The 24,648-nt window shown below is 43.7% G+C and overlaps 1 protein-coding gene across 5 annotated transcripts in view; it reads right to left on the bottom strand.

The window, feature by feature from the left end:
* The window catches only part of ephb2b (eph receptor B2b), a 152,207-nt gene that overhangs the window by 96,613 nt on the left and 30,946 nt on the right, over positions 1 to 24,648 (bottom strand). For all 5 annotated transcript variants that reach the window (XM_079341947.1, XM_079341948.1, XM_079341949.1 and 2 more), the window contains exon 2: positions 1,219 to 1,298. In XM_079341947.1, coding sequence (XP_079198073.1) covers positions 1,219 to 1,298 — 80 coding nt within the window. The remainder of the gene's footprint in view (positions 1 to 1,218; positions 1,299 to 24,648) is intronic.

Below are 24,648 nucleotides of genomic sequence, written 5' to 3'. Positions count from 1 at the left end.
GATGAAAGGAAGACGTGATGTAAACTGTCTTTGGAGTCAGCATGTGTGCGTAAGCTCTGTCTGCGCTGATTGGATCCAGAGCTGGCGAGAGAAAAAGGAAACCAGACGTCTTCAGCGTTGCTATTGATTGTAGGAGTGAGCGGGGAGGAGACGCCGTGCCCTCAGGTTGGGAGAGATGAGGTTGTCCTAAATTATCACTGAACATCTTTGAAGTCGTATCATGGAGCGGTTGAAGGACAGCTCTCTATGATTCCTTTTTTTTTTTTTTTTTTGGTGTGTGCTTCTTTTTAGCGCAAGGAGACACAGCATGATAAAGTATAATTCAAACCATCTTTAATACAAACCACAGGAGCATAAATAATTGAATAAAATCGGCAGTGGTTTTTGAAATGCACCAGCAAATAAGTCTACAACATTTTTTCTCTATTTTGGACTCGTTCTAAGGAGCCTAAATCTTGTGGTGGGGGAAAAAAGAGTGGAGTAGACTGAGACTCTGGTTTTGGCTGGCTCTAAGTGGGCCTGGCTCACATGTGGCTGGGAGGAACCGATGCCCTGGCAAACCCTGTGGAAAGACCGTGCATCAAACACCGACAGGGCCCATATAACACGTAGCATCTCGCCTGGCATGTGAACAATCGCACTTAGGTTTAAGTGTTTAGATTCTTCTTTGTGACTGTTTACCTTGAACCAGAGAGTTTAGAGGCAGATAAACATTTTTAAAAATGATCATATATTTAATCTAAAAAAAGAAAATTAGAGCCGGGGGGAACTCGGCTACTTTTTGTGGAGCTGTCTGCCCGTCGAGGTCTGCAAACAAAAGAAAAGTTTTCTTCTTAAAACCTCTTTTTTTATGATGTGGATATATTGAACAATCCCTATATTGTCCTCTAATTGCTTCCATCTATCTCTACAGTTTTTTTTCCTTTTTTTTTTTGCGGGGGGTTTCGCTCACTCCAAAGGGGGCGAGTTGATCCTTGACCTTAAAGTGTGAAACCAAAACACAGAGCGAAATAAAGCTTCACAGGCGGCTGAGCAAATTTACACATTAGCTGCACTTTTACATCCAACAAAAGCGAGGGTCGCCACACACCTCAACTTTGTCTGAACAACAAAAAGGTTGGAAAATGACTTCCAATTACGCTATCACTTGAGTAATAATTCAGTTCAACTCCAATTATCAGGAGTAGATTTTTAGGGATAGACGAGCATGCCACTTACGCTGTTGTCACTGGACCCTGACACGGGGTACACCGTCCAGCCGAGCTCCGCTGTGGCTGTAGTCGAGTCCATGAGCGTCTCTGTGGAGAGAGGAGAGACGGAGGTCAGATAATCTCCTGACAAGAAGAAAAAAGTTGCTGCAGCTGAGAGGAAACCACTTGAGTAACGCAAACATTTCGAGGAAGGTTACTGTTAGCTCTGGCAAAAGTCGGAAAGTTGTGAAATCAACACCGAAAATTTCCCAGAGTCTGAAGAAAAAAAAAACGTCACATTTTTTGTCCAACCAGCAATTAAAGTTTAAAAACACAAACTGGGTTTCTAGTGGGTTTTCTTTTGAAATTCTTTTTGTCTTGTCATGCTGAGATGTCACCTTGACTCCCTTCATAAGTGTTATTTGTATCCTCACATTTCATATTAACAAACAAAATAAATAATTAGCAGGAGGCTAACATTGATGCTCATATTCAGACCAAGATTTTCCTTGTGAGCTGGTTCTTGTTTACATCACTTATAGCAACCTGACATGTGCAATTGGATTTTAAATTGAGGGAAATGATCATGTGAAACAGCAGCGCTAGTAAAGAATACTACTAATGTAATCATCTGCAAACCCTGTTATTACACATTAAAGTTTCTCGAATGTGTCAGGGCAGATTAAACTCTGTAACAACCAATCCTCTAAAAGCATCTTTTTTTATAAAGGCTTATAAAAAAAATCCAATAAAAAAACGTGCTATTTGCTCTCAATACTTTTTTATCAATCAATCAACCAATGTCTACTGACACATGACTGGTCGACTTCTATCTGACACCACAACAAGAAAAACAGCTGGCACTAGAGGTTCTCTGCACACACTTATAATTAGATATCTTTTTTTAAAGCTATTTGCTTAAAAGTGACCCGCGTTGATACGATCTGTGTGTTAAGGTTTGGAGACATCCCCGAGGTGAGCAGGAGTGTGTCATCACCCGTCTGACTTGAAGGGAAAACAACAAGCTGGAAAAGTAAATCTCCATGGTGCAGAGTAGAGGCCGCCCTACATCCCCAGGATTAACCGGTGGAGAGGAACACCTCTGGTAATTGGGGTCAAAGAAAAATGTGCTTCCTGTCTGTCATGAGGTCCTCCGAGCCGCACATTCCTCTGACCTGACTGTCCGTCATACGCTCGCTGAAGCGTCCGCACTGTCACCCTCTGTCCCTCGTCCTCTCACCCTCTGTGCTCACGCCCTCCTCTCCGGCTCGGCGATGCTCCATGCAGAGGACACGTATCATAAATGTCTCCTGCTGACGAGACCTCTGTCAGTCCTGTGCTTATCTCGTGTTGAGCTGCAGCAGATGGAGGGAGCGTTCGTCAGGTTTCCAGGCGTCAGCTGTGACTCCAAAATGCCACGGAGGGATTTAGAAACCCCCCTCGACAAACACAGCAACTGAGCTTAACATAAGTCGCATTGTTCACAGCGGCAGCTCTTCATTAATGCTGAGATATGAACTAAGTGAACGGGTTTTACTCGTGTAGCTTCTTTGAATGTTGATTCCCCCGAATACAAAAGAATCAGAGGCTCTAAACTCAGACGATCATTTAAAAGAGACTATCACAGGTTATAATGAGAGCTCACATCAAAGATGGTGGATTTTGAGATGAGCTCAGTTCTGTCTGAGCTTGCAAAATTCAAGCCTCTGACAAAATGTCCTTGAAACAGTGGAGCATCTACAAATGTGAGTGGAAATAAACTTGCTGCTGAAACTTTGATCCAAACACAGCTCCCTCTGTAAAGTGCGTGGGCGTGTCAGATCAGCTCTTCTTACTGAGTCAAATCTGTTTGAAAGCCTTTCACAGACAAGAGTCCCAAACTGTGTTTGTTGTGCGTCACTGTAAACAGACGCACTTAGCAGCTTGGCAAAGATGCTACTCACTTGTAGTCAGAGGTATAAATCAATTCAATAAAAGTTTGCAGCAAAAAGTCACATTTAGATCAAAGGTCATTGAAGTGATTCGGGAATCATGGATGTGAGTTTCCACACAGAGACGAGTCGAACGTTTCTGACTGAAGGAAATCAAAGGACGAGGATCTAACGTTTCTCCTCTCAGGATTAAAATGAACTCTCACTGCGTGCACGGCTGTGTTCCAGCTCGCAGGATATTTAAGAGACTTCCAGTTGTTTCATAACCCTGCGTTCCTTTTATTTCCAACTCAACCAAAAGCCACATCTCTAATTAACAAGAACCCCCCCCCCACACACACACACACACAGGTTTTTATTTCACAGCTTTTCTGCTGACTGTCTGCTTCTCACCAATAACACCAGATTTCACATCCTATTCAGTGATCACAGAGACCAAATGGTATAATTAGGCAGATGAAGCTGCAATTGAGCAGCTATTGATAAACTTGTGTGTGAGTCAGAGCTCGGCAGCCTACATGGGTGTTAGGAAGTGAAATGGTAATTATCCCTCATAATGATAACGATAATTAGTGAGAGGAGTAAAGAGAGAATAATGAACCCCCTCTGTGGAGGTTCAAGAAGTGTTGGAGGGGGGGCAAAGGGAGCGAATTTCCCCAAGAATGTGAACGCTGTCTGGGTGACACCGAGCCGTCTCACCTGTCAGTGTCTCTCTTTTCTTTTCTTTTTTTTTATTGTCTACAGCTACACATCTCCTCTCTGCTTTTATCTCTTTGCTCCTTATTTTCACAACTCGTCCGCCACCTTTCCCCTCCAGTTTGACTCCTTCTCGCCCTTCCCTTTCATGCTCCGTCTTCTCTGCTGCTACCGAGCCGGACAAGCACTCCCTCACTCTGAAAGACTGATCACTTTTGTTCCTCCTGCTGTCTACACTTCAGTCTGGGCAGACACACCGATTCATTACTTCCCGCCGAGCAGAGCGGCACATAGCTCACCGCTGTCAGACGCCGCCTGCTTCTCAGTGTGAACCTCCAGCCGAGGCAGAGCGGGGCCGCTCGGCACGACACGCCGGCGATTAATCAGGAGGAGGAGGAGGAGAGCGTGCGGAGGATCTCCACTGAATCCAAACGCAGGAAATGACTTGTTTTTGTTTTCTCTGGAAAGTGGATGTTTTTCGATGCAATCATTTAAATGTTGTCACTCATGGGGCTGAGGGCGAGGACATCCGAGGATGTTGTTCGAGTGTGCAAACGCAGTTGTTGTGTCACGGCTCAATTGACAAGCGCGTGTTAAGTAAACTTTCCGAGTGTCACAAAATATATTAGATTACATGAGTGTCTGTCAGTTGGTTTCAAGCAGACAACCTTTTACCAAAGTCTTCTTTCAACACAGCATGGTGGTCTATGTTTTATTTTAGTCCTGCATTAATCATTGGACAAAAGACTCTTTGACCACCTCACCGCTCTACTGGACAAACACGAGAAAGTCTTGTTGTTCATGTCAGTAAATATTGGCTTTTTTATGCTATCCAAGCTCGAATGAGGTCAACTCATCAGTCACGTGAGCTTGATGCTCGCTCTGCCTGATTGTTTTTTTTAGCATTAGTGTTTCCATATCTTAATTATCCTCAACTTAAAAAAACACCTTGCAGACAGCTAGAACACAATCTGTTTGGTGTTCATGATGCAATAATCAGTAATATGCATGAAATATGTTCCTGGATACACGACTACTTTCTAAAAGGGGAAACAGGTCACACCTGTAAGACGTGATGTCAGTGATGTCACCCACATGTCTCTAGAGAGGCGTCATGAAGTCAATTACAGTCACAATGTTAGAAATGCTATCACAGACTTATTTTGGATCGACCCAGCAGGAGGCAAAGAGGCGGAGCCTTTAGCTTCCTGACAAACAGATAAGCCACGCCCCCAAAATGTAAATAACTTGAAGCCTTAAAGATCGCATATTCTGCAAAGTGCTACATACTCAACTATATAAAACTATATTATCAAAGTAGTTATCAATCTGCAGAGCCAGATGTATTTAATGTGTTTCCTTATATTTCCTCCAAAAAAGATTTTGTGGTTGAAATCATTTATCTTTGCTTTTTCAAACCATTCCACCTGCACCTTCTGCCTACAAAAGCCTGGAGTGCTTTTTTGTGTGTGTTTTCAAGGACTTATAAAAGGTCTTTTGCATCATCTGACTAACTGTGAGTCTTTACACCTTTTTTTATAGCTATTTTTTTTTTATAACAGAATAGCTAAAGTCTAAAGATGTGCTAGCTTCAGTGTTTGAATTGAAAAGAAAAAAAGAAACTGAGATTTTTACTAGCGCAAAAAAAAAAGATAGAAATATCAAAAAGCCTTGTGAAAATAGCTGCTTTTGTTATTTCCTCCCGTGTGATTTATGTTCAACACAACCTTGTTAGGTGTGGTTCAATAGCTGCTCTTAAAGAGACAGTCATTTGTAACTCGTGTCCTAGTTCCAAAAGTATGTGGACGCTTTTTTTGTTTACGCCACAAAAACAAATCCAACAATGACTCTTCCCGTCTTTCATCATTTATTAAAAAAGATGATGGCGCTCGTGGGTCCCTCTTTGTCTCCGTCTGGATCTTGGACATCCAACGCTTTGAAATGTGATGACAAATTGCAGCCTCTCCATTTCCCACTTGTCGCGTGAAGTGTCTCAGTGTTATTTGTGTGGCGTTGGAGAGTGATGCATAAAGTGTTTAAACCTCGGAGCTCATGGGAAAAACGGTCTCCTGGTCAACGGCAACAGCCACACTTCACCGTGAAAACCATCCAGAGGAATGCTTTGAAACATGGAAGACTAATGCGCAATACTTGAGTGTATTTTGTATTATTAATAAAAGAGAATATTAACAATAAAGCAGTGAATTATTGAAGCTGTCTTTTTTTTAAACCTGATACCCTACTCTGTGAAGGGTGCGATGAATATGCAATGAGACCCGGGATTCTAAGAAAAGCCGACGAGGCTGAGAGTGCTTCCTCCGACACTTCCTGAGACTAAGGAGAGAGTTTAGTGCTGATCTGAGAGAGAGCTCTCCACTGAGGGGCCGTCTGAAGTGACAGGCGGAGGGAGACGAGGGGGGGGGGGGGGGGGGCTCTGTGCTACTACAACAACACTCTTCTTTTCTAAGAGGGGTCAATGCTGCATCTCGGCTCTCTAAAGAAAGCAACAGCATTTTCAATGAGGGACACAGAGAAGAAGCTGTTCACAGGAGAGACATTTCAGCTCAAACAAGCACAGAGTGTGAAAATAAACACGTTTACACACACACACACACACACACAATGAGACTTCAGACTGGACGTTATTTACAAGCCACTGTGTGTTGTTGAGTTACTCAATGACTGTCCTTATGGACATTTTCAGAACTCTCAGTACTCTGTCATTGCCTTACCATATTTGCACATTATATTACCATATTTGGTTAAGAATATGAAACACAGTCTTTAGATATGCACCTCCAGACGCATCACTATATTTACCGTCATGTGCCTCAGCAGCCCTCAAATCCCCATTCTTCATGTTAGCATCCCATCTACGAATCTTAAGAGCCACTTTGTGTTTTGCTCACGTCAGCGCACATCAGCCCTCTCCTGCCACTAAACTTCATGTTGTTGTTAGCAGGTTCATTTGCATGCGCGCGCTAACAGCGCTAGCAAATTACGATGCGAAACAGCCTGTTGTCTGCCTCCGCTGGTTTCTTCTTGTCCCACAGGGACAGCATCAAACTAGGCTCTAACGCCACATGTCTCTTACTGCATGTTTATCATTGTCTTCTTGGTCAAAATACTTCCATGTCGCACTGCGCTGATCACCACACCGATGCTGTTGATTCATGCTCAGCCATGCCGATCACGTCAAAGCAAACGTGGTCTGCCGTCAAGCAGTTTCACAATGCTTTCTAAACGGTGGGAACACGTGGTTTCACTCAGGTTTGAAAAAGAGACTCTCGCCCTTCAAATGATGGATCTGTGTTTTTTCAGGCTAAACTCCCAGAGGACGCACACGCAGTGTATGTGTCTCTTTCTCGGCACAGGGCATCTGACTGTGGTTTCCTTATTCAGTTTTCCTGCCAGCCTGTTTCTCAACATTTACATTTGGGTTACGATGATGACTGACCATTCATGCTTTATCGGAAGGGCGATGATTCAGGGGTCTGACAGACGGATGGAAAATCATTTTGAGCAAAAAGACAGATTTCTGCAGTCTGATGATGAGTGGAAATATTCTCTTCCACCGTGACTAATCTCTCAAACACACCTTCCAACTCGTACACCTTTACCCCCGGGGGGGGTGAACACAACACATGCGGCTTGTAAAACATTTTTGGTCCATCATGAGTTCACACATGCTGGTACAGGCGTATTTAATCATCCTGTTAAATGCCCGATGAGATATTTCCCATTTCATTTCTTTTTTTTCCTCAGCGGGAAGAATCTGATTCAACAATTTTCTTAGCAGCTTCTTGCATCATTACTGAGGAAAAAAACATCCTGCATAAATTCCTTTGACATTGCAGATCCAGCCAGAATCAAAGGCAATTCTCTAACAAACTTGCCTACATTAAGGACCTGCGGTTTAATGAGTGCATTTGGAAGTAGAAACTGACCTCCAAAGCAACGTGAAGCAACTCAGTGCAGAAGTGCAGATTCTGCCCTCTTTGAAACAAACCCTTAATGTAACCACATATGGTGCCTTTAAGGGTTTGCGATCATTTCAGAAAAGAGGAGCTAAGAGAATATCCTAACACATTCCCCTAAGAAAAACGCCATGCTGCTGGGTTAGATCAGCTGCAGCGCTGCTGCCGAAGGGGGCATGTGCATTAACTTGAGTTTCGCTGAACACCTTAAATCAAAGTATTTGATGGCAAATGTGGGAAGATTGTGGTATGCCGTGCAGTCGAAGAGTAACATGAGCAAGCTGTTCATTTTGCTAAAAACCCTATATGGACGCCCCGGCAAGGAAATCTGCCCAGATTAAGGGGCGAGGCATTGATATACCCCTGAGGGATCTGCTGCAAGCGCAGAAACATGATTCATAGCTTTAATGATGGACAGGGCTACTGTACAGCCTGCTGCAAAGAATAACAGTCTGTTTCATTTAGAGGGAAGAGAGTGGAAGGAGCTGCTGGTCCAGAGAAACTCAGCTCAACTTATCTGTCAGCACAAGCTGGGCCCATTAAGGTCCGGCGGAGCTCCCACCACTGTCAGAGAGCAGCATATCCCATGTGTTAAATGAATTCTTAATCCTACTTTTACAATGAAACAGGGGCTTTGTGGACCATGTGGCACTGGCTCAAACCCCAGAAGTGTCTTTTTTTTTTTTTTTTTCCTGTTTTGAAGAGTCAGCGGCAGACTGGCGAGCAGCCCTGGGTATCTGAGAAGCTGCTTGGTGTGTCACTGGTGAGACATCGCCCCGTCAGGGAGATTTATGTGCTGTGGAGGCCATTGTTGGGACCTGAAAAGGCAGGTTTGGAGAGCTATAAGGATGATGATGATGATGTAGGTGTTTCTTGGAGCAATGAGGTGGAGCTCAAAGTTCAGCCCCACCTCATCAAGCCTGCAGAGACGAGCGCTTTCCAAGGCAACGAGAGACGAGGGAGGAAGCGGGCGGTTGACTTTGGCAGAGGACGGTGCATTGGGGGAAATACAGTACCACACACACAAACAGGAACACAGAAAGCAGAGCACTCTCAGACTGGCTGTTGACAGAATGATCCAGCATGGCGTTTCTCGGGGCCTCAGGCAGGATGTACGACAGTAATCCCGACACAGCCGAGCTGTGTTATCAGTCAGGAGAACTTAAGTTGTCAGCGAGGCCAAGGGGGCAGCAGCCTAAAACAAATGTCAGGACAAAGAACTACAACGTGATGTATAAGTGAGAACCGTCAAGTCCTCCTTGTGGTTTGTAACTGTTTGAACGTCTGTATCTCTCGGACCTGTAGAGAGTTTGTTTTCGATAGTATTAGTTTATTTAAAAGGCGACAGTGCAATTTCATAAAACACAAAAAAAGAGCCAGAATTAGCAAGAAGGATAGTTTTCATCTGTAGTCCCCTGGCCATGATGGGAAAAGGCAACAATGAGGATTGTGTTTTGTTCTGACTTAAAGTGTCAGAGGGAAACTTTTCAAACATAAATACTATGAAAGGGTTGGGTATCTTTTCAGACATTACAGAAACAAGTGATGGTCTAAAGGGCCCAGTTATTTACAAAGTTATGATTTTCAGATCATCAAAACTTTTCTCCGTCTTTTCTCCTCCTCCTCTCGACTGTTGTAATGGATAGTTACAAAAAAGTACAGAAGCTTTAAAAAACACTTCAGTTCTTCAGACATTTTTTTTTGACCAAAAGCTGTCAAGAGCGAAAGACAGAGAGCGAGAGAGAGAGAGAGAGAGAGAGAGAGATGTTTCAGTTTAAAAACGTTTCCAATGTGTCGTACAGTTTTGACAGGAATATGAAATTGCAACATTTCTTTTTATAATGTTTTAGACATTGTTACGGAGTTTCCTGAATTTGTTAGAAATGAAAAACAAGAAGTTAATCCAATACTGGATACCGAAGACGATCATTTTTCTTGCCACTGGAACATGCAGTTTGTAAACTTAGTTTTGAAGGGTTCTATATCCACGTTCAGTTGCTATGACGACTATTCATAAACTACTTACTAGAAGTGAACTGGCATGATAAGCTAGCATGAACGATCCTACCTCAAACACTCTCACCCAAGACAGGCTGCAAGTCATTATTGAGACTTTTCAGTAACTGTCACTGTCTTATGTCCCACATTATTACAACATCCCATTGTCATGCCAATCATGTGAAAGTGGAGCTTTTCTTTCCATACTTTGGGCGTGTTTTTCCTATTAGGGGCACCTGAAGGTCTATCATTAGTGTCGTTTCACCATGAAAACCCGCGTCAGGTCTTGAGTGACACCGTATTTTATGGCGGAGAAACATCAATGTAAGCGCAGGGAACGGTCACCTGGCCAATCCTGAGCTGTCTGAAAGAAACCTGGCTAATAACACAAGCTGGAGGATTTATATGTACACTTTCCATATTCCCCGAAAATCCGTGACAACCCACCGAGACCTGTTTAACACATCAGTACGTACAACTCTGCAGTGGAAAACTCTGTAAAAACAGGGTCCCATATTTTTATAAGCAGAGGCAGAGGACGTTCATCTAACCGTCCAATCGTTTCAAGTGCAGCGTGAGCGCCATGTTTTTTTTTTAACATATATACGAGTGGGGTGGAAATACCTGCAGCTAAGTTTCGACAGGGCGTACGAGTCGCTTCACATCAACATGACAGCTTTTCAGATAGCACTACTAATTGACTTGATGGAAATAATCACAGCGGCCCTCCCACGCCTTGCCTACGAGCCGTTAGTTAAAAGTGGATGATTAAAATGTGTTCACAGCTCATGCAAGAATATGAAGGAATCCTTTATTTCACGGATGTGTTGTCCCTAGCATCGCATGTGGGAATTCCTTCTCTCTCTCATTCTTCGTCTTCTCTCCTCGCTCCTTGATCAGGCCGTGCAGGTGATAACACAGCGACGGGCCCGGCAGGAGCAGTAAGACCATGATACGCTTGTATTATCCAAAAAGACAAGATGTTCCCCCCAGCTCAAAAAAACACTCAACTGGAAGTGTGGGAGCGAAGGGACCCATTTCCCCTCCTAATTTGTGCTACATGAGATGATGTCTGTGGTAGCCAAGGGAGCAGATCTCCATGCCAACTGATTTTGATTGGCAGCTCTGGCATATTATGGGTTTTATGAGGAGATGAACGCAACCGAAAAATGATGCAAGAGAAAGCACTTAGCACTACTATATGAAAAAAGGATCTTGATTAAATTGTGTTTGTTTTACAGAGAAATAAAAAATCATGTTAGTTCATGTGTACTTCCTCCTGCAAAGACATGTTGGTAAAGAAAGTAGATAGACTTAGTAGAGAGAGAGAGAGAGAGAGAGAGAGAGAGAGAGAGACTGATTTTGAAGCTGAAACTGATTTATTAACGTAATGTATTTCCTGGTTAAAATTATCCAGTCTATTATGAAAGAACTTGTGACCAATCAACAGTTGATATAATCCAACCCAAAAACAAGCTAGGCTCATAAAATCCTGCTGCAGATGTTAGCAGCAGCTCAGCTCTCAGCCCTTCCTGGCATTCTGCATCAATTCCATCAAAAGGGATGGCACTTCTGCAATAGTCCAGTAATGAAGCGTTACACTTACACCACAGTCTTCCCTCTCTGCTACTACTTCTAACGGTGAATCAGCTGCACAAGGACTTCACAATTCAGGTTCCATGAAAATCTGTTTGCACCCATTTTAAGCATGTGCAGCCTCCCAGGATATGCTGCGTCCATTTAGAGAGTGGGATTTTTCGTCATCTTGCCCCTTTTAGACAGGAATAATGTAGAGACTGTTGGCGTTCACAAGAGTTTGACTCTGGCTTGTAAAAGGAGCAGTATATTTAGTTGTGTGTGTGTGTGTGTGTGTGTGTGTGTGTGTGTGTGTGAGCATTAGAGTCAGTGTAGATTTGTGTGAAAGAGAGTCTCCTCGTTTTATTGTGACGGCCTGTCCTTGTTCAGCTGATAAAAAGGATTCACCCCCCCGCTTGATGACCAGCCAAACTACATCCTCGGAGATAATGTGCGCCAAGTCGAGTCATTAAAAGTCTGACAAACAAATCTAGTTTATGAGCTATTCTACATCCTTTTAAAAGATCCTTTCATCCTGGCAGAGATCCTTTAAAAACCTGCTGTAAATTCCTGCTCTGAGCTCCGCGGTTCTTGTCATTTGAAGTTTGGAGATAAGTGTGAACTGTTGACCTGCGAGCGCTGCGGCTCCCTGGCACAGAAGGCTTTTGATTGGAGGCCGTAAGACGTCCAGAGAAAACATGTTCAGTGACGTTTAAGTGTTTGAGTGACTGTGTAAATCTCCACCCATAGAAACAAAGGCTGTAACTGTACGGACAAGGCTGTGTGATGACTTTATGGGATTTATTTGAAGTGCGAGACCTCGACACGCGAATGAAATGTAACCATGTCGATACGTGTTTGTAAATGTGCTTTTGTTATTTTCCAAAGAAAATCCAAAAACATTTTGACGGTAGACATTCCCCACCACAAAACCCCAAATCCACATTCATGCTCTTTAAGGGTAAATCACGGGAAAATTGTTTTCTCATTGTAAATTGGTAAATTACGGATACAGTTTATGATTAAAAAAAATGCAGCAGCGAGCGATTCTCCACAGAGACATGTACAAGCCCTCTCTGTCATGACAAAGTCAGTGAACCAATATATTACACTGGAGTCAATTATTCAGATGAAAAGAAATTAAACAATATTTCCCAGCACCCTGCGATGCCCCGCAGTCATCTGACTCACCTCGAATAATCACAGGAAAGTGCAACATCGCTGTTTCCTGTATCATACTAATCAAAGAGGGAAGACTCGCTTCTATGACTAACTCCATGTCTCAAAGTTATGAACAGATCACCAGCGACCTTTTCACTCAACGGGACGAAGTAGTGAAGGAAATGTAATGACTGCATACATCCTGTATGTGGATAGCCGTGAACGGAGACACAGCTTCAGCTCGAGCTGAGAATCAAGTCAATGACTCGATGAGGATTTTAAGATCATGGTTACCCAAAAAAAAAAAAAAAAAAAAAGATTTTAAAAGATTTTCACGAGTCCATTCCTTTCATCACGATCACAGACTTAACAGGAGTTGTAGCATTTTATATTGTCAACAACATTTAGCCAGCAGACAGTCAGATAACCTTTAAACATGCTAGAAAGACCAGAATTTTTATTCATCCTGATGAAACCTGAAACTAAAACACAAGTTTTACGGGAGGGAAAAGAAGGGATCAGTGCATTTGTATGAAATATCAACAGTCCTTTTTTGTAAACAATAAACCTTAATCAGATCCAGAAAGATCCACTTTAAGGTCTTTGATACTGAACAAGGTGAGGCAGCATGTTAAGACAAACCTCTTTTAATCTCTACCTGAGGCAGCGTGGCTCGATTTAAGACACTTCAACAATTTATTAAAGATTTACTCTCGCACAGCTGCTGTGAATCACGACTAAAGACAGCACAATGATCTCGCCAAATTTGTTGAACACGTCGGCTTTCATCAGATAAATCTGTCATGAACTCCGTCGCTCGTTCTTTTCACTTCACATTTAGTTTCTGGGTCACGTACTCGGGGAGAGAGCGAAAAGGTCCTTCGCCTTTCCTTGTGTTTTAATGATAAATGTGACTCATTCGGAGCTGTGAATGTTTCACTAAATCTAAATAAAAGAGGCGCTGTTTGCTGCCGCACTGTTGTGTGCGTTTGTCCCAGGCTTACTTAGCAAACAAGCATCCATCACCGTACTTATTGTAACGACGTTTAGTTCTGAAGTCATCGACTTCTGGAACGCTGAAGGAGAATTGAGATAAGAAGTTGCCGATGCGTTCGGGATACTTTGACCCAGCTTCAGTGACACATCAGAACTCTGACTGATTGATTAATACACCCAATAATATGTTGATGTAAAAAAAAGTGGGCAAATTGCAAAAGTTTGCAACGATGAAGGTTGATGCTGCAGAGACGACCCACGTGTTGTTTTCGAGAAAGAAAGAAAACAGGTTTGCTGCAGACACGAACAAAAGTGACTTTATCAGCATTTGTTCAATGAATAGATCTACTAATCCTTATCAATCGTCGTCCTAATACTCGTCAAAATGCTATGATTTGTTCCCTATGTTAAACTAATAGGTGGCTTCTTTTTTTAATACATGATACAACTTGCAAATCCTCTTATTGAAGGGAAAAAGTTGCATTTGCAATCCTAAAGATTTATTGTTTTCTAATTGTAACAGGGCTGAAGTGAAAAGTTGGCACGCTGTGAAGAATTCCACGTGTGCTCACGTGCAGCGTGATCTGACAGCGCTGGTGCACATCTCTTACACCGCTGCTGTGATTAAAGAAAAGTCGACTTGGCGTGCAGTCTGTTAAATTAAACTTGCCAAACATTTGATTGACACTAACAACACGCGAATGCCTCCGAGAGAAAAACACCTGTGAATCAACAAATAAATCAAACGCACCCTGAGCAATGAACCTGACGTCCCTGAATAATTCACATCAGTCACTCAACCGTATCTGCAGATGAGCTTTGTTTTTCTGTTTTTTTGCCCTCTTCTAATGACTGTTTTCCTCTTCTGTTTGCAGGTACAACATTTCCTGCCTGTGTGTCATGCGGAGGAATTTCCACAGCGTTATTGATGTGTGAGAGCAGCTCAGGGGTCAAACTAGGGGAGTTGATCTCTCGCCAGTCGATGCCGCCTGTCTGCCAAGAAAAGTCATCAGATCAGAGGTTTTTTTTTTTTTTTTTTTTCCCCTCGGTCTGGGCAGACATCTCAGCCCCCCTACTGCACACGCACACACAAGCTCATCCACCTCGGCGACCTCCTGCTAGTTAATCAGTGCTGAGATGTACTCAGCCAACATATTTCCTCACTCCTCTGTCACTTGACGTTAGGGGCAGAATAATACTTAAGACAAGAGGCTTTAAATTATGCGTGCACATTAAAAAAAAAAAAAAAAAAAGAAAGAAAGCTTGGAGGCAGGTGGAGGAAAAAAAGAGGAAAAAACGTGTTATATGTGGTTGAACAACTTGCAATAAAATAATGCCATTCCTGATAATACAGTGTTATCATTTGAAGGAGGGAGGGCGAGATGTACGTGTGTAATGAAGTGAATTAATGGATACCTCTGTGTGTTTTACAATGCCTGCAGTCATGTAGAAACGCTAAAAGAGGAGTAATGATTTATTCTCAGTGAGCAGAACAGCAGACACCATGTCTGGCCTTCTCTCTTTTCCTAATTTATCTGTCCTACTCTTCCGTCCCCGTCCTACCTCCTCTGGCCCATCTCTCCTTTTTTGTTTTTAACGCCCTACAAACCTGTTTTCCTTTCTTTTTCGCCCAGATTTCGTCCTTTTTTTTTTTTATAAATATGTATGCTTGTTTCAGGCGCCACACTTCCTGAAGGCGATCGTCAATGCTGGTGTGTTTGTTCATTGTTCTCTACATTTCCAGGTGATATTTCAGTTGAGCTCCGAGATCTTATGAACTCGCAAATCCATGCTGGATCGACAAAAAACAAGGCGCGGACGAAACGCAGCGTGCGAGGATACTAGCACCTGCTTCCAAACTGAGATATTCACTTTTTGATTTTTCTTCTTTTATCCCACTTGATGTTGGTACTGCATACTTTTATCACACTTTTCCTCTTTCTCACATTGAGCACGCCTAATTTCCACTCACCTCTCTCCTCACATCTTTGCCAAAAAAACTCAGATATACAGTTGCTTCCTGCCACCCACTTGCATTGCTTTATTACCCTGACAAAAAAAAACACCCCGTTTTCAGCTCTTATCCCCTGAACTCCTTGACCCGAGGAGGAGGCGAGTGTGACTCCTAACAGCCGTGACGGTTTAACCATCAGCACCGCTCTAAGTCCCCATCCTGCCTCTCCGGATGGGGACCACACATTTCACGGAAGAACGAGAAGGGGGGGGGATCACACGGGAGGTAAAGCGAGGGGGGGGGGGGGGGGGGGGGAATCGCACGGGAGGTAAAGCGAGTTGGTGTTTCATTCCTGCCTGGTGAGCTCGCTCCTCTACCTCTCTGACTTTGGAAGAGTTATGTTGGTGGTGGTGGGGGGGGGGGGGGGTCCTGACCCTCTGGAGGTCTATAAAGCAGAGAGTGAGAGGGAGTGGAAGGCACTAACCCGGCCATATGCCTGCCTGCTGCACTGCTGGGACCATTACGGGACCATTACAGCATCCAGTATCACAGCCAGGCAGCAAACAACAGGCCTGAGAGTAACCCGAATATCACTTACAGTACAGGCACCCTAAAGCTCTGCAATCAACATCCTCTTAATCACAGACTGAACGGCACAATGGAAATTGTGTCGGGCGATCATTAAGGCACCTACAGGACTCTGCGTTAGTCAAAGTAACCTACGCTGGGAGATATTGGATAGCAGTGGAGCACAAACAGAGAGCTAATGGTTTCACGGTGGTCAGCTGTGAATGAGTGGAGGACAGAAAGTGAATGAGGGCAACGAGGGAAATATGGAGGGGACTTCCTCACTGACTGACTGTGAGAATAAAAAAAGAAATCATCTTAAAGTTGAGTTACAGTCTGAACCCTTCGTCTCAAAATCAACTGTTTTAAGACTTTGTTTTTATCTGGAGTCTTTGGGGACAAAATGATTCATTAAAGTGACAACGACTTTAAAAACTGAGAATACAACAAAAACATTTTAGGACGATGATGAACAGTTTTTCAAGCAGACATCAATATTTCATTTGTGGGGAACTCTGCAACCAAAGAAAACTTTTTTTTCCTCTACGTTGATTCGATTTGTCATGCACATTTTACTTTGAGAGAAAGTGAAGTATGATTTACTTCTTTAAAGTAACGAGGTTAATGTGTTGACTGAAGGTGCTTTTGTTTGTCTCACAGCATGGTGTAGACGTGCGGTGATTTTAGCAGCCAGGTGAACACTTGCGTGTGAATCAGCCTCTTTGTGTTTAAACAATGGTGAATAAGACAGAGCAGAACATGCTGGAACTGCAGCTAATAAATGATGATCAACCAGTTTTCTTCTTGAAAGTAAGTGAGTGCATAAAGTATGCACACGTGACACAGCCATAGACGCTAACAGGTTGCACCGGCTAGCTAGCTACAGATATCATGTACACAGTGTCATCAGTAATATTACCGTGATGCTCGTCACATTAGTCCGGTCAACAACAAAACCACTTCAGGTGAGATGAAAGGGGGGTGCAGCAGCTACAGTGACCGGAAACAGCAATGAAAAAAAAAGTGTTACGTGTCCTGCATGTCTGATAACAGTCTGAGTCCCTGTTATCAGAGGCATAATGTGCTGGGGGTTTTTGTTTCCATTAAATTCAATGTGCAAAATTTTAAATAGAGGGTGCACTGAAAATGTTTGCGCCCTCGTAGAAACCGGGTCTGCAACGGAGCAAAGAAATACATGATGACACTCAAAAGAAAGTGGCGAACAGAAGAGTTGTTGGCTCACCATGCTTGACTTTCTAATCTTGCACAACATGAAATGTGCTGGACCAGCTCTGACTAAACTAAATATCTTTGGCTTCAGGAGTTATGATTTGCACTGTTTCTGTGCAGTTAGAGGCACAAAGAAGTGGCCTTGTGTAGCGTTATGTGTTGAACAGGAAGGTCTAGACGGGTTTAATCCTTTAACTGCCCGTAAACCAAGATAAATGTTTGTGTTACAACCTGCAAGGTAAACAAAGCGTGTCTGGCCCGAGCGAAGTCCTGAGATGTTTTGTGGTTCTCCGAGGAATGTAAAGTCCTTCACCGCCGTGAAACACACAGTCCCTCCGTCTGTTTGTTTTGTAGCCATTACAGCCACTTAGCCTGACAGAGCACTCTGTTCCCCTTATCTCCTGAACGGCTAAAAAGTGTTGGCTGCGTCTGGTCGACCTTGGGTTTAACTCCCATAACCTTGTTTGCTCGTGACACGGATCAAAGACGGTTTGCTTTTGAGCGGGTGGTCGTATAACTAAAAAGGGGGCGGCAAACTTCTGTCTGCGAGTGGCTTCGTGGTTTCACTCGAACGGGGGGAAGAGACAAAGGACACGTTGTAGCACCGAGGGCCAACTCTGACAGGTGAGCGCAGGAAGGGAGGCGTCAAAACAGGGAGAGAAAAAGAAAAAGGATAGGCAGGAAGGAAGGATGGAAATGTGACTCTCTTTTTAGGGCGCAGCTCTCATTTAGGTAAGCAGAAACCTGAAAACCTTGTCGACACATCGGGGAACAGAAAGCTTGGGCAAGTGGTCAGCCGTGTGCATCTGAGGTGTGATGGGCAGCATGACAGTAAGAGCGAGAGATGACTCCATTTACCCGGCGTGTTGAGATAGCGCTGCGTCTTGTAGGAGCAAGAAGGGGAAGCGGGTTATCAGAGAGGAGATAAACCTGTTGAGCTACAAGGCCACAGACGCAGCTATCTCACCGTACAGGCATTCAAGGCTGCGCAACGCCACGGAAAGCTCTGACATCGTCTCCAAACAATAACGTCTGTGTTGCGTAGCATTCAACGGAGGCACGATCATGATCTGGATCGTTCCTTCTGCTTCACTCTTGGCCGTGATGTTCAAACAAATCTCAAATATCATTCTGGAGTTCAAAACGAAAAAAAAAAAAAAAAACAAGATGAAGATTAGTTAAATCTCATCGGACGGGAGTGTTTTGTTGATGGTAACCAGCAAAACATTTGATCTGCTTTATCCAATGAAGTTATTCTGTTCCACTCTCATTCCTGAGAAGTTACACATCAGGCCTCGTGAGAGAGGGGATTTCTGCAAAGCTGCAAAGTGAGGAGAGAGTGAGCCGGAGATCAGGTTAAGGTTGAAATAAGTGCAAGGGTGTTCCTGTACGTCTTAGACATTACATATGGTAATGTGAAGCACCATCAAAGCGTGTCCACTTCATATATCGAAACGCTCGCAGGTGGCTCGAGCCATCCTGGCTGATATGGTTGTCAGTCAGTCACATGGAGAAAACAATGACAAATATTCACACTAAAAGTCTCATCTATAGACAGTTCAGAGAGTAAGTGTAACTACCCACAGAAATGACTACATGTCCATCCTTACACACACTGTGTGTGTGTGTGATAGTTTTCATACAGTTTATACAGACTTAAAGTTACTGGCTCTTTTTAACTATTTTTTAAGCTTTTTTATACATTTTATTAATCTAATTTCATTTTGCACTGTGTGATTTTCTCCTGCTCTCCTGCTTCGCTGCTGTAACACTGTATGAAGGAGGATCTTATCTCGCCCATATGAGACACACCGTGTGAAAACGACATTTCCCATTGGAGGTGAATGAAGTCATGGCTTCTTCTTCATTCAACATGTGATTACATTTTGACAAGCTGGCTGTATACTTAGTTTGGAATAAAGAGAATGGTAGCACTCTCGCCTGTTTCTGCACTGTGTAACTGTGGAGTGGTCAGCTTCTCCCAGGAGAAGCACAGCAGAGCTTTCTGGCAGAATGCCAGGAAGGCAAACACCTATTATTATCTGTTGGAGGTTTGGTTTTCTCAGGGTGGATCTGTTGGACTGGAGAAGATGCTGACCGAGAGGAGACAAAGACAGTGACCGAGCGAGAGGCCAAACAAGAGTGAAACTTCAGACTCGAAAAACAAAACCCCACACCCCAACTCCTGCACGTTGTGACCTCGTACTTCTGTGAATGTGAGTGAATGTATCCATTAAAAATCCATTAGTGATGAGAGGAGGAGGAATATCACGTGACTGTATGAACTAATACAAAATATGTCTCGTTCCAACTCGACTGGGAGTAATTAAATGTGTTATTCAGAGACTTGAGTCTTAAAGGACACGTGTGTTTGTAAGAATCAGAGAAGCGTCTGTTTCTTCTCAGCAAGAAAACTCTTTCAACAGATCTCCCGAAGCCTCGTGATAAAAGGGCATCAACAGGTGGCAGGGACGAAGACTGAGGACCTGAAAGTGAAATGCTGGAGAGGCTTTCAAACTTGGATGAAGGAGAGCAGACGTGGGAAAGGAGAGGAGCAAAGTGATGGATGGATTAGATGAACAGATAGATTGAAAGATGATAGAGTGAGGCCCTGAGCCGGCTGAAGCTCACACAGAGACTGATTCACAGGCGCCATCAACCGTTGGCATGCTAATCAAGCCTGTTTGAGGCCGCAGGCCGGGCGAGAAGCGGAGTGTAAGAGGTTGCTTCACAGGCCGTCATTTGCCAGCATTCAGCTCCCATCAATATCAGGACCGATTAATGAGGGGCAGAGGGGAGAGCAGGCAGGGGGGGTGGGGGGGCAACGGCCAGGTGTCGGAGGAGGCACAGAATGAGAATAAAGAGGGCGCGGGCAGTGATCCGCGAGGAATTCAAGCCGAGCAGCAACAAGAGTGTGTGTGTGTGTGTGTGTGTGTGTGTGTGTGTGTGTGGGGGGGGGGGGGGGGGACAAAGTGCCCATTAAGACACTGCGGCTAGTGCAACTTCTGTGACACACTTTTATAACTTCTACAAGTCTGTAGAAGCCGAAAGTGACATCGAGTATCTGTGATCCTGTGATGATTGTCAAAAACAAGGTTTTTATTTTTCATTTGTCTTCATGCAAAAAAAAAAAGAAGTTTTTTCAGCATAAACAGGCTTCATGTCTGTTTGCTCGTTTGCTCAGATTGAAACATCAAAGTTCCCACCGAAATAAGAAGGAAACCTTTTCATAAAAAAGTTAATTTCTGTACGTTTATTTATTTATTTTTTTTAATTCCATTTGAACAATCAACATATATCAGCATTACCTTCCTTATCAATTCATTTGGACACATCAGATTCTTGCAGACCGCCCTGTCACATGATCATCATTTAAAACAATGTTTTTTGTCTAAATTGAAGCGCTACACACAAAAAAAGCGAACGAAGTCCACATGTTGCTATACGTTAAACATTTGTGTCAACACTCTGAGACATGTGACCACGGCCTCGCTGGGCCTGTCGAAGTGTTCTTCTATCATCTCCAGTCAAATCCAAGGAGGTGAAACAGGTTTGTTTTCGTGTTGTTTTTTTTAGGTCAAATAAAGTGTTTGAGTTCATGTCTTCGGAGGGGTGGAGGACAGACAGACGTGACGGGGATAAAAGCAGGGGAAGTGAAGGCTTCGTGTGAGTGTGCGTGTGTGTCTGTGTGAGGCCCTTGAATGTTTGGGGATCGAGGTTTAACGGCTAAAATCCCGCTTCGACCTTGAATGCCGCCCCCCCCCCCCCCCACCTCTCAGAGGAAAAGGTCACAGTGTGGATGACAAAGGGTCGTGCTCTTTTAGGCATCTGCGAGGCTCAGCGTTGTGTTTTATTGTCGACCGTGCCTGTTGTTCATGTGGGTGGCCGCGATAAGTGTGTACACATTCAGGTGTGCGAGTGTGTGCGCTGGCTGTCGTGCATGTGTCGAGTTTTTGCGTGCGCGTGTGTGTGTGTGTTGGCACAACATAGAGGCGTTAGGGTATAGTGGTTCAGCATGTGTGTGTGGGAGAGAAGTGCAGGCCTGGGGGGGGGGGGGGGGGGAGCAGAGGATTTAAGGGGAGACCCCCGCCTTCGTGCAGAGACTCGCCGGTTCATGTGACCGCTGGTTCTCACAGGGGCACTGGGCAGTCTGAAACAAGGGGGCAGCGTGTTAGGGCCACATGCCTCTTTCTTTGTTTGCGCCGGGTGCCTCTCTCTGCTGAATGCGAGCGGACGAATCAATCCTGAAACATCAGCATCAACACACAAACAGCACAAACAAGGACAGAGGCCGCTCTGTGTCGGCTCGTCTCTGGGAACCTGACTCAACAGCAGCGCCGAGCGTTTCCTCCTCATTTATCTGTCTGCGTGCCTCGTCCGTCTCTGGCTCTCCATTTGTCTGCTTCTCGTGGCAGCAGGAGAAAGAAAAGCATGTCTCTCTCTCTCTCTCTCTTTCTTATTCTCTCTCAACCGTTCTCAGTTTACTCAAAGCAGGTTGTAAATCCCACAACAACTAAAAAAGGTATTGCATGTAAAAAAAAAAAATAATAATAATAAAGGCAGGGATACTTGTGCTCATTCGATATCCTCCGATTACATCTCTGGTGCTGCGCCCGGCAGTTGCATTCCTTCCATGACAAAGTGTAAGAAAGCAAGAGAGCCGTATTTCAAGACATTTAATATTGTCCAGGGTTTCATAAAATCCTTATGATATGTGTTATTAAAGTAAATGTTAACAAAGCAGACCGACTAGGAAAACACTCTGATTTAAAATCCAGCAGCAAGGAAAGCAGCCGGTGAAGAAAAACACCTACAAATCCTTCCAGTTAAGAGCGTGCCGGTGTGCAGGAATCAGTGAATCAGTCTTCCTCTGAAGGGGCGATGAGGTGATAGCTGTTAAGGATTAATGTCGATCATTTACTCTCTCAGCCGCAGAGCTATCAGAGATCCAAACTCGAGAACTGGCTTGCTTTACGACACATGTATCCTGCGGTTTTTACAACATTTCGAAAGCCACAAAATGATCTGACACACAAGCCAAACCAACGACGGCTAATTCTTTCATATTTTCATCCACCACAAGCTTTAAAGAGATATCACCAAACAGTTAAGACACCCAACACTGGCTCCTGATTTCTCCGGAGAATTAGCGTGTTGCTTTTGCCAGTTATCACAAGGTCAGCTTCGACCATCAGCTAAATTAAACTAAATAAATAGAGGGGGGGATTCTGGCATAACTCCTTTGGAAATAAATGCCACCGCAGCTGTGAGAAAACTGCACGACACAAAGGTCGCCTTGATTTCCAGACAGCTCAGTGATTCCTCAGGGTGGGGACGGGGCCTGCTGAGGACAGTGTTAGGAGGTGGAAGGAAGGAGGGAGGGAGGGAGGGACAGACTGTTGCATCGGGTGCCTCTTTTCCCCGGTGACCTGAGAGTGTTAGGCCTTCATCGAGAAAAAAAACCCAGCCTGTTCGCCACATTCAGATGAGGGCTAAAAGGTTAATTGAACCTCTGTGCTGGGCCTTCCTCTGTGTAATTTACTGTGATTAATGCGTGAAGGTTACTGTCAGACTCATTTACTACTTGTCCAGAATCGTACGTAATTAACCACATCTGCAAAAAAGTATCTGGAACAGTGCAGAACACTGGAGCCGTGTCCAGATGTGCAATTTCATCGGAACTAGAGCAGAGCAATAAAAGTCAACATGGAATTGATAAGGATGATAAGCTTCGGAAAGATTCCGCCTGTTCTTCCAAACTGCTGTTTTTTATTTTTTTTATTTACATCACTGTCGAGGAGTTTTTTTTTTTTTTTGTCTTGTAACTTTTAAACAGATGAAGGGAACAAGCTGAGCAAAAGTTAGCGGCAGCTCAGCTCGCAGTCCACCGGAGTATCGCCTTAGAGCGTGACAGAGACAGGATGTGATCATGATACTGCTGGATTCAGTATTTTTATTTATTTTTTAACTTTTAATTGACTTCCTCTAACTTGATTTGGAGAAAACATTTAAGTACAGAACTTCACTCACAGAAACCTCTGAAGATGGACACTGGAGGAATCCAGACCTGAAGACTTTTGTAATATCAGCGAATGTTGCTAATTCTGATATTCTGAGGAGCTGCAGAGAAACCCTGAGTTTCGTGTGTGAAGCTCCTTCATTCTGTGAAATAGGATTCATTTGTTGCGTTTGTTTGTTTTGCAAAGAATGAGTCTCCTTAAAATCCGAGTTTACGTTGTGTGTAACGTTGGCAGCTCAGCTTGCAGCCCCTCCTTAATTCCTCGCTGCAGGAAAGCGCCTGAGAAACGCTGGTTTTTAGTTTTTACAAGTTTAAACTATGTTGACCCTTATAGGAGACTTATGTGAACATCATAAACTGTAAAAAACATGGATGTAGTCTCGGGGACTTCTTTCTGTAAACGTGTTCATGTCTGTCATGCAGGCTCTTATGGGGTTATTTTGCATCCAGCCTCTGGTGGACACTTGAAGAACTGCAGTTTTGTTGCACTTCTGCATTGGCTTTATTTTTCACACTGGAGGTGATCGGTGATACCCAACATTAGTGCATGCAAATAAAATATGTTCTTAAATTTGACCTATGAATCATTCCTTCAGGCTTCAGGCTGCAGCATTTTAAATCTGGCAGCTTTTTTTTACAAAATGCACTCTGCACTAAAAGAATCAATATGGATGCATATTTAAAACAATACCATGATAATTTACCACATCGCCGAGCCTCATAGTCAGAACAAACAACTTGCAGACATCCTCTCTCTTGTCATACTGTCAGCCTGTCTGAAAGGACTACATGTTTCCTCCCTTTTTTAATTCTGCTGTATTTTGACAAGAATCACGGCTGTTCATCGCGAAGAAGACTTCAGAGAGAATTAACACCTCATCACTCCAAAGCCCCCCCCCCTTGCTAAAGTTTCTACCTGAAACTACTGACTGGTCTGAGATGCAAAAACTTCACATCAAAAGAAACGCTGAAGTCAAAGGGATCATGGTGTTCTCTTTTATAATGTGTTCCTGACTCGCAAAGTGATATCCAGAGTAAACTTTTAAAGCCTTATTTTTTCCCCCCTGCCCTGTCAGCCTCAGCCTCTTCTGGCTCTGTTCTCTGTGTCAATTATTCCTCGAGATCCTTTTTTTTTTGCCAGACTGTCAGACAGCTCTTGTCTGCAAAGCGCGGAGCTCTCTGAAGTGAAAGTGCCAGGATGTAGGTAGCTAAAGCTGTTCTGCTTGTGTTGTCTTTGTTGTGCAAAAAGCCAGTTACTCAAATGCAATGTTTTCTGCTTTGCTTTTTTTATGAGATGGCTCCAAAATAAACACCAGGAATGACAAATCAAATGTCATAGTCTATAAGTCTGAGC

The sequence above is a fragment of the Symphodus melops genome, assembly GCF_947650265.1.
Source record: "Symphodus melops genome assembly, chromosome: 4".
Lineage (NCBI taxonomy): Eukaryota > Metazoa > Chordata > Actinopteri > Labriformes > Labridae > Symphodus > Symphodus melops.
Note: the sequence above shows the minus strand (reverse complement) of the source record. Positions and strands in the feature narration are given on the sequence as shown.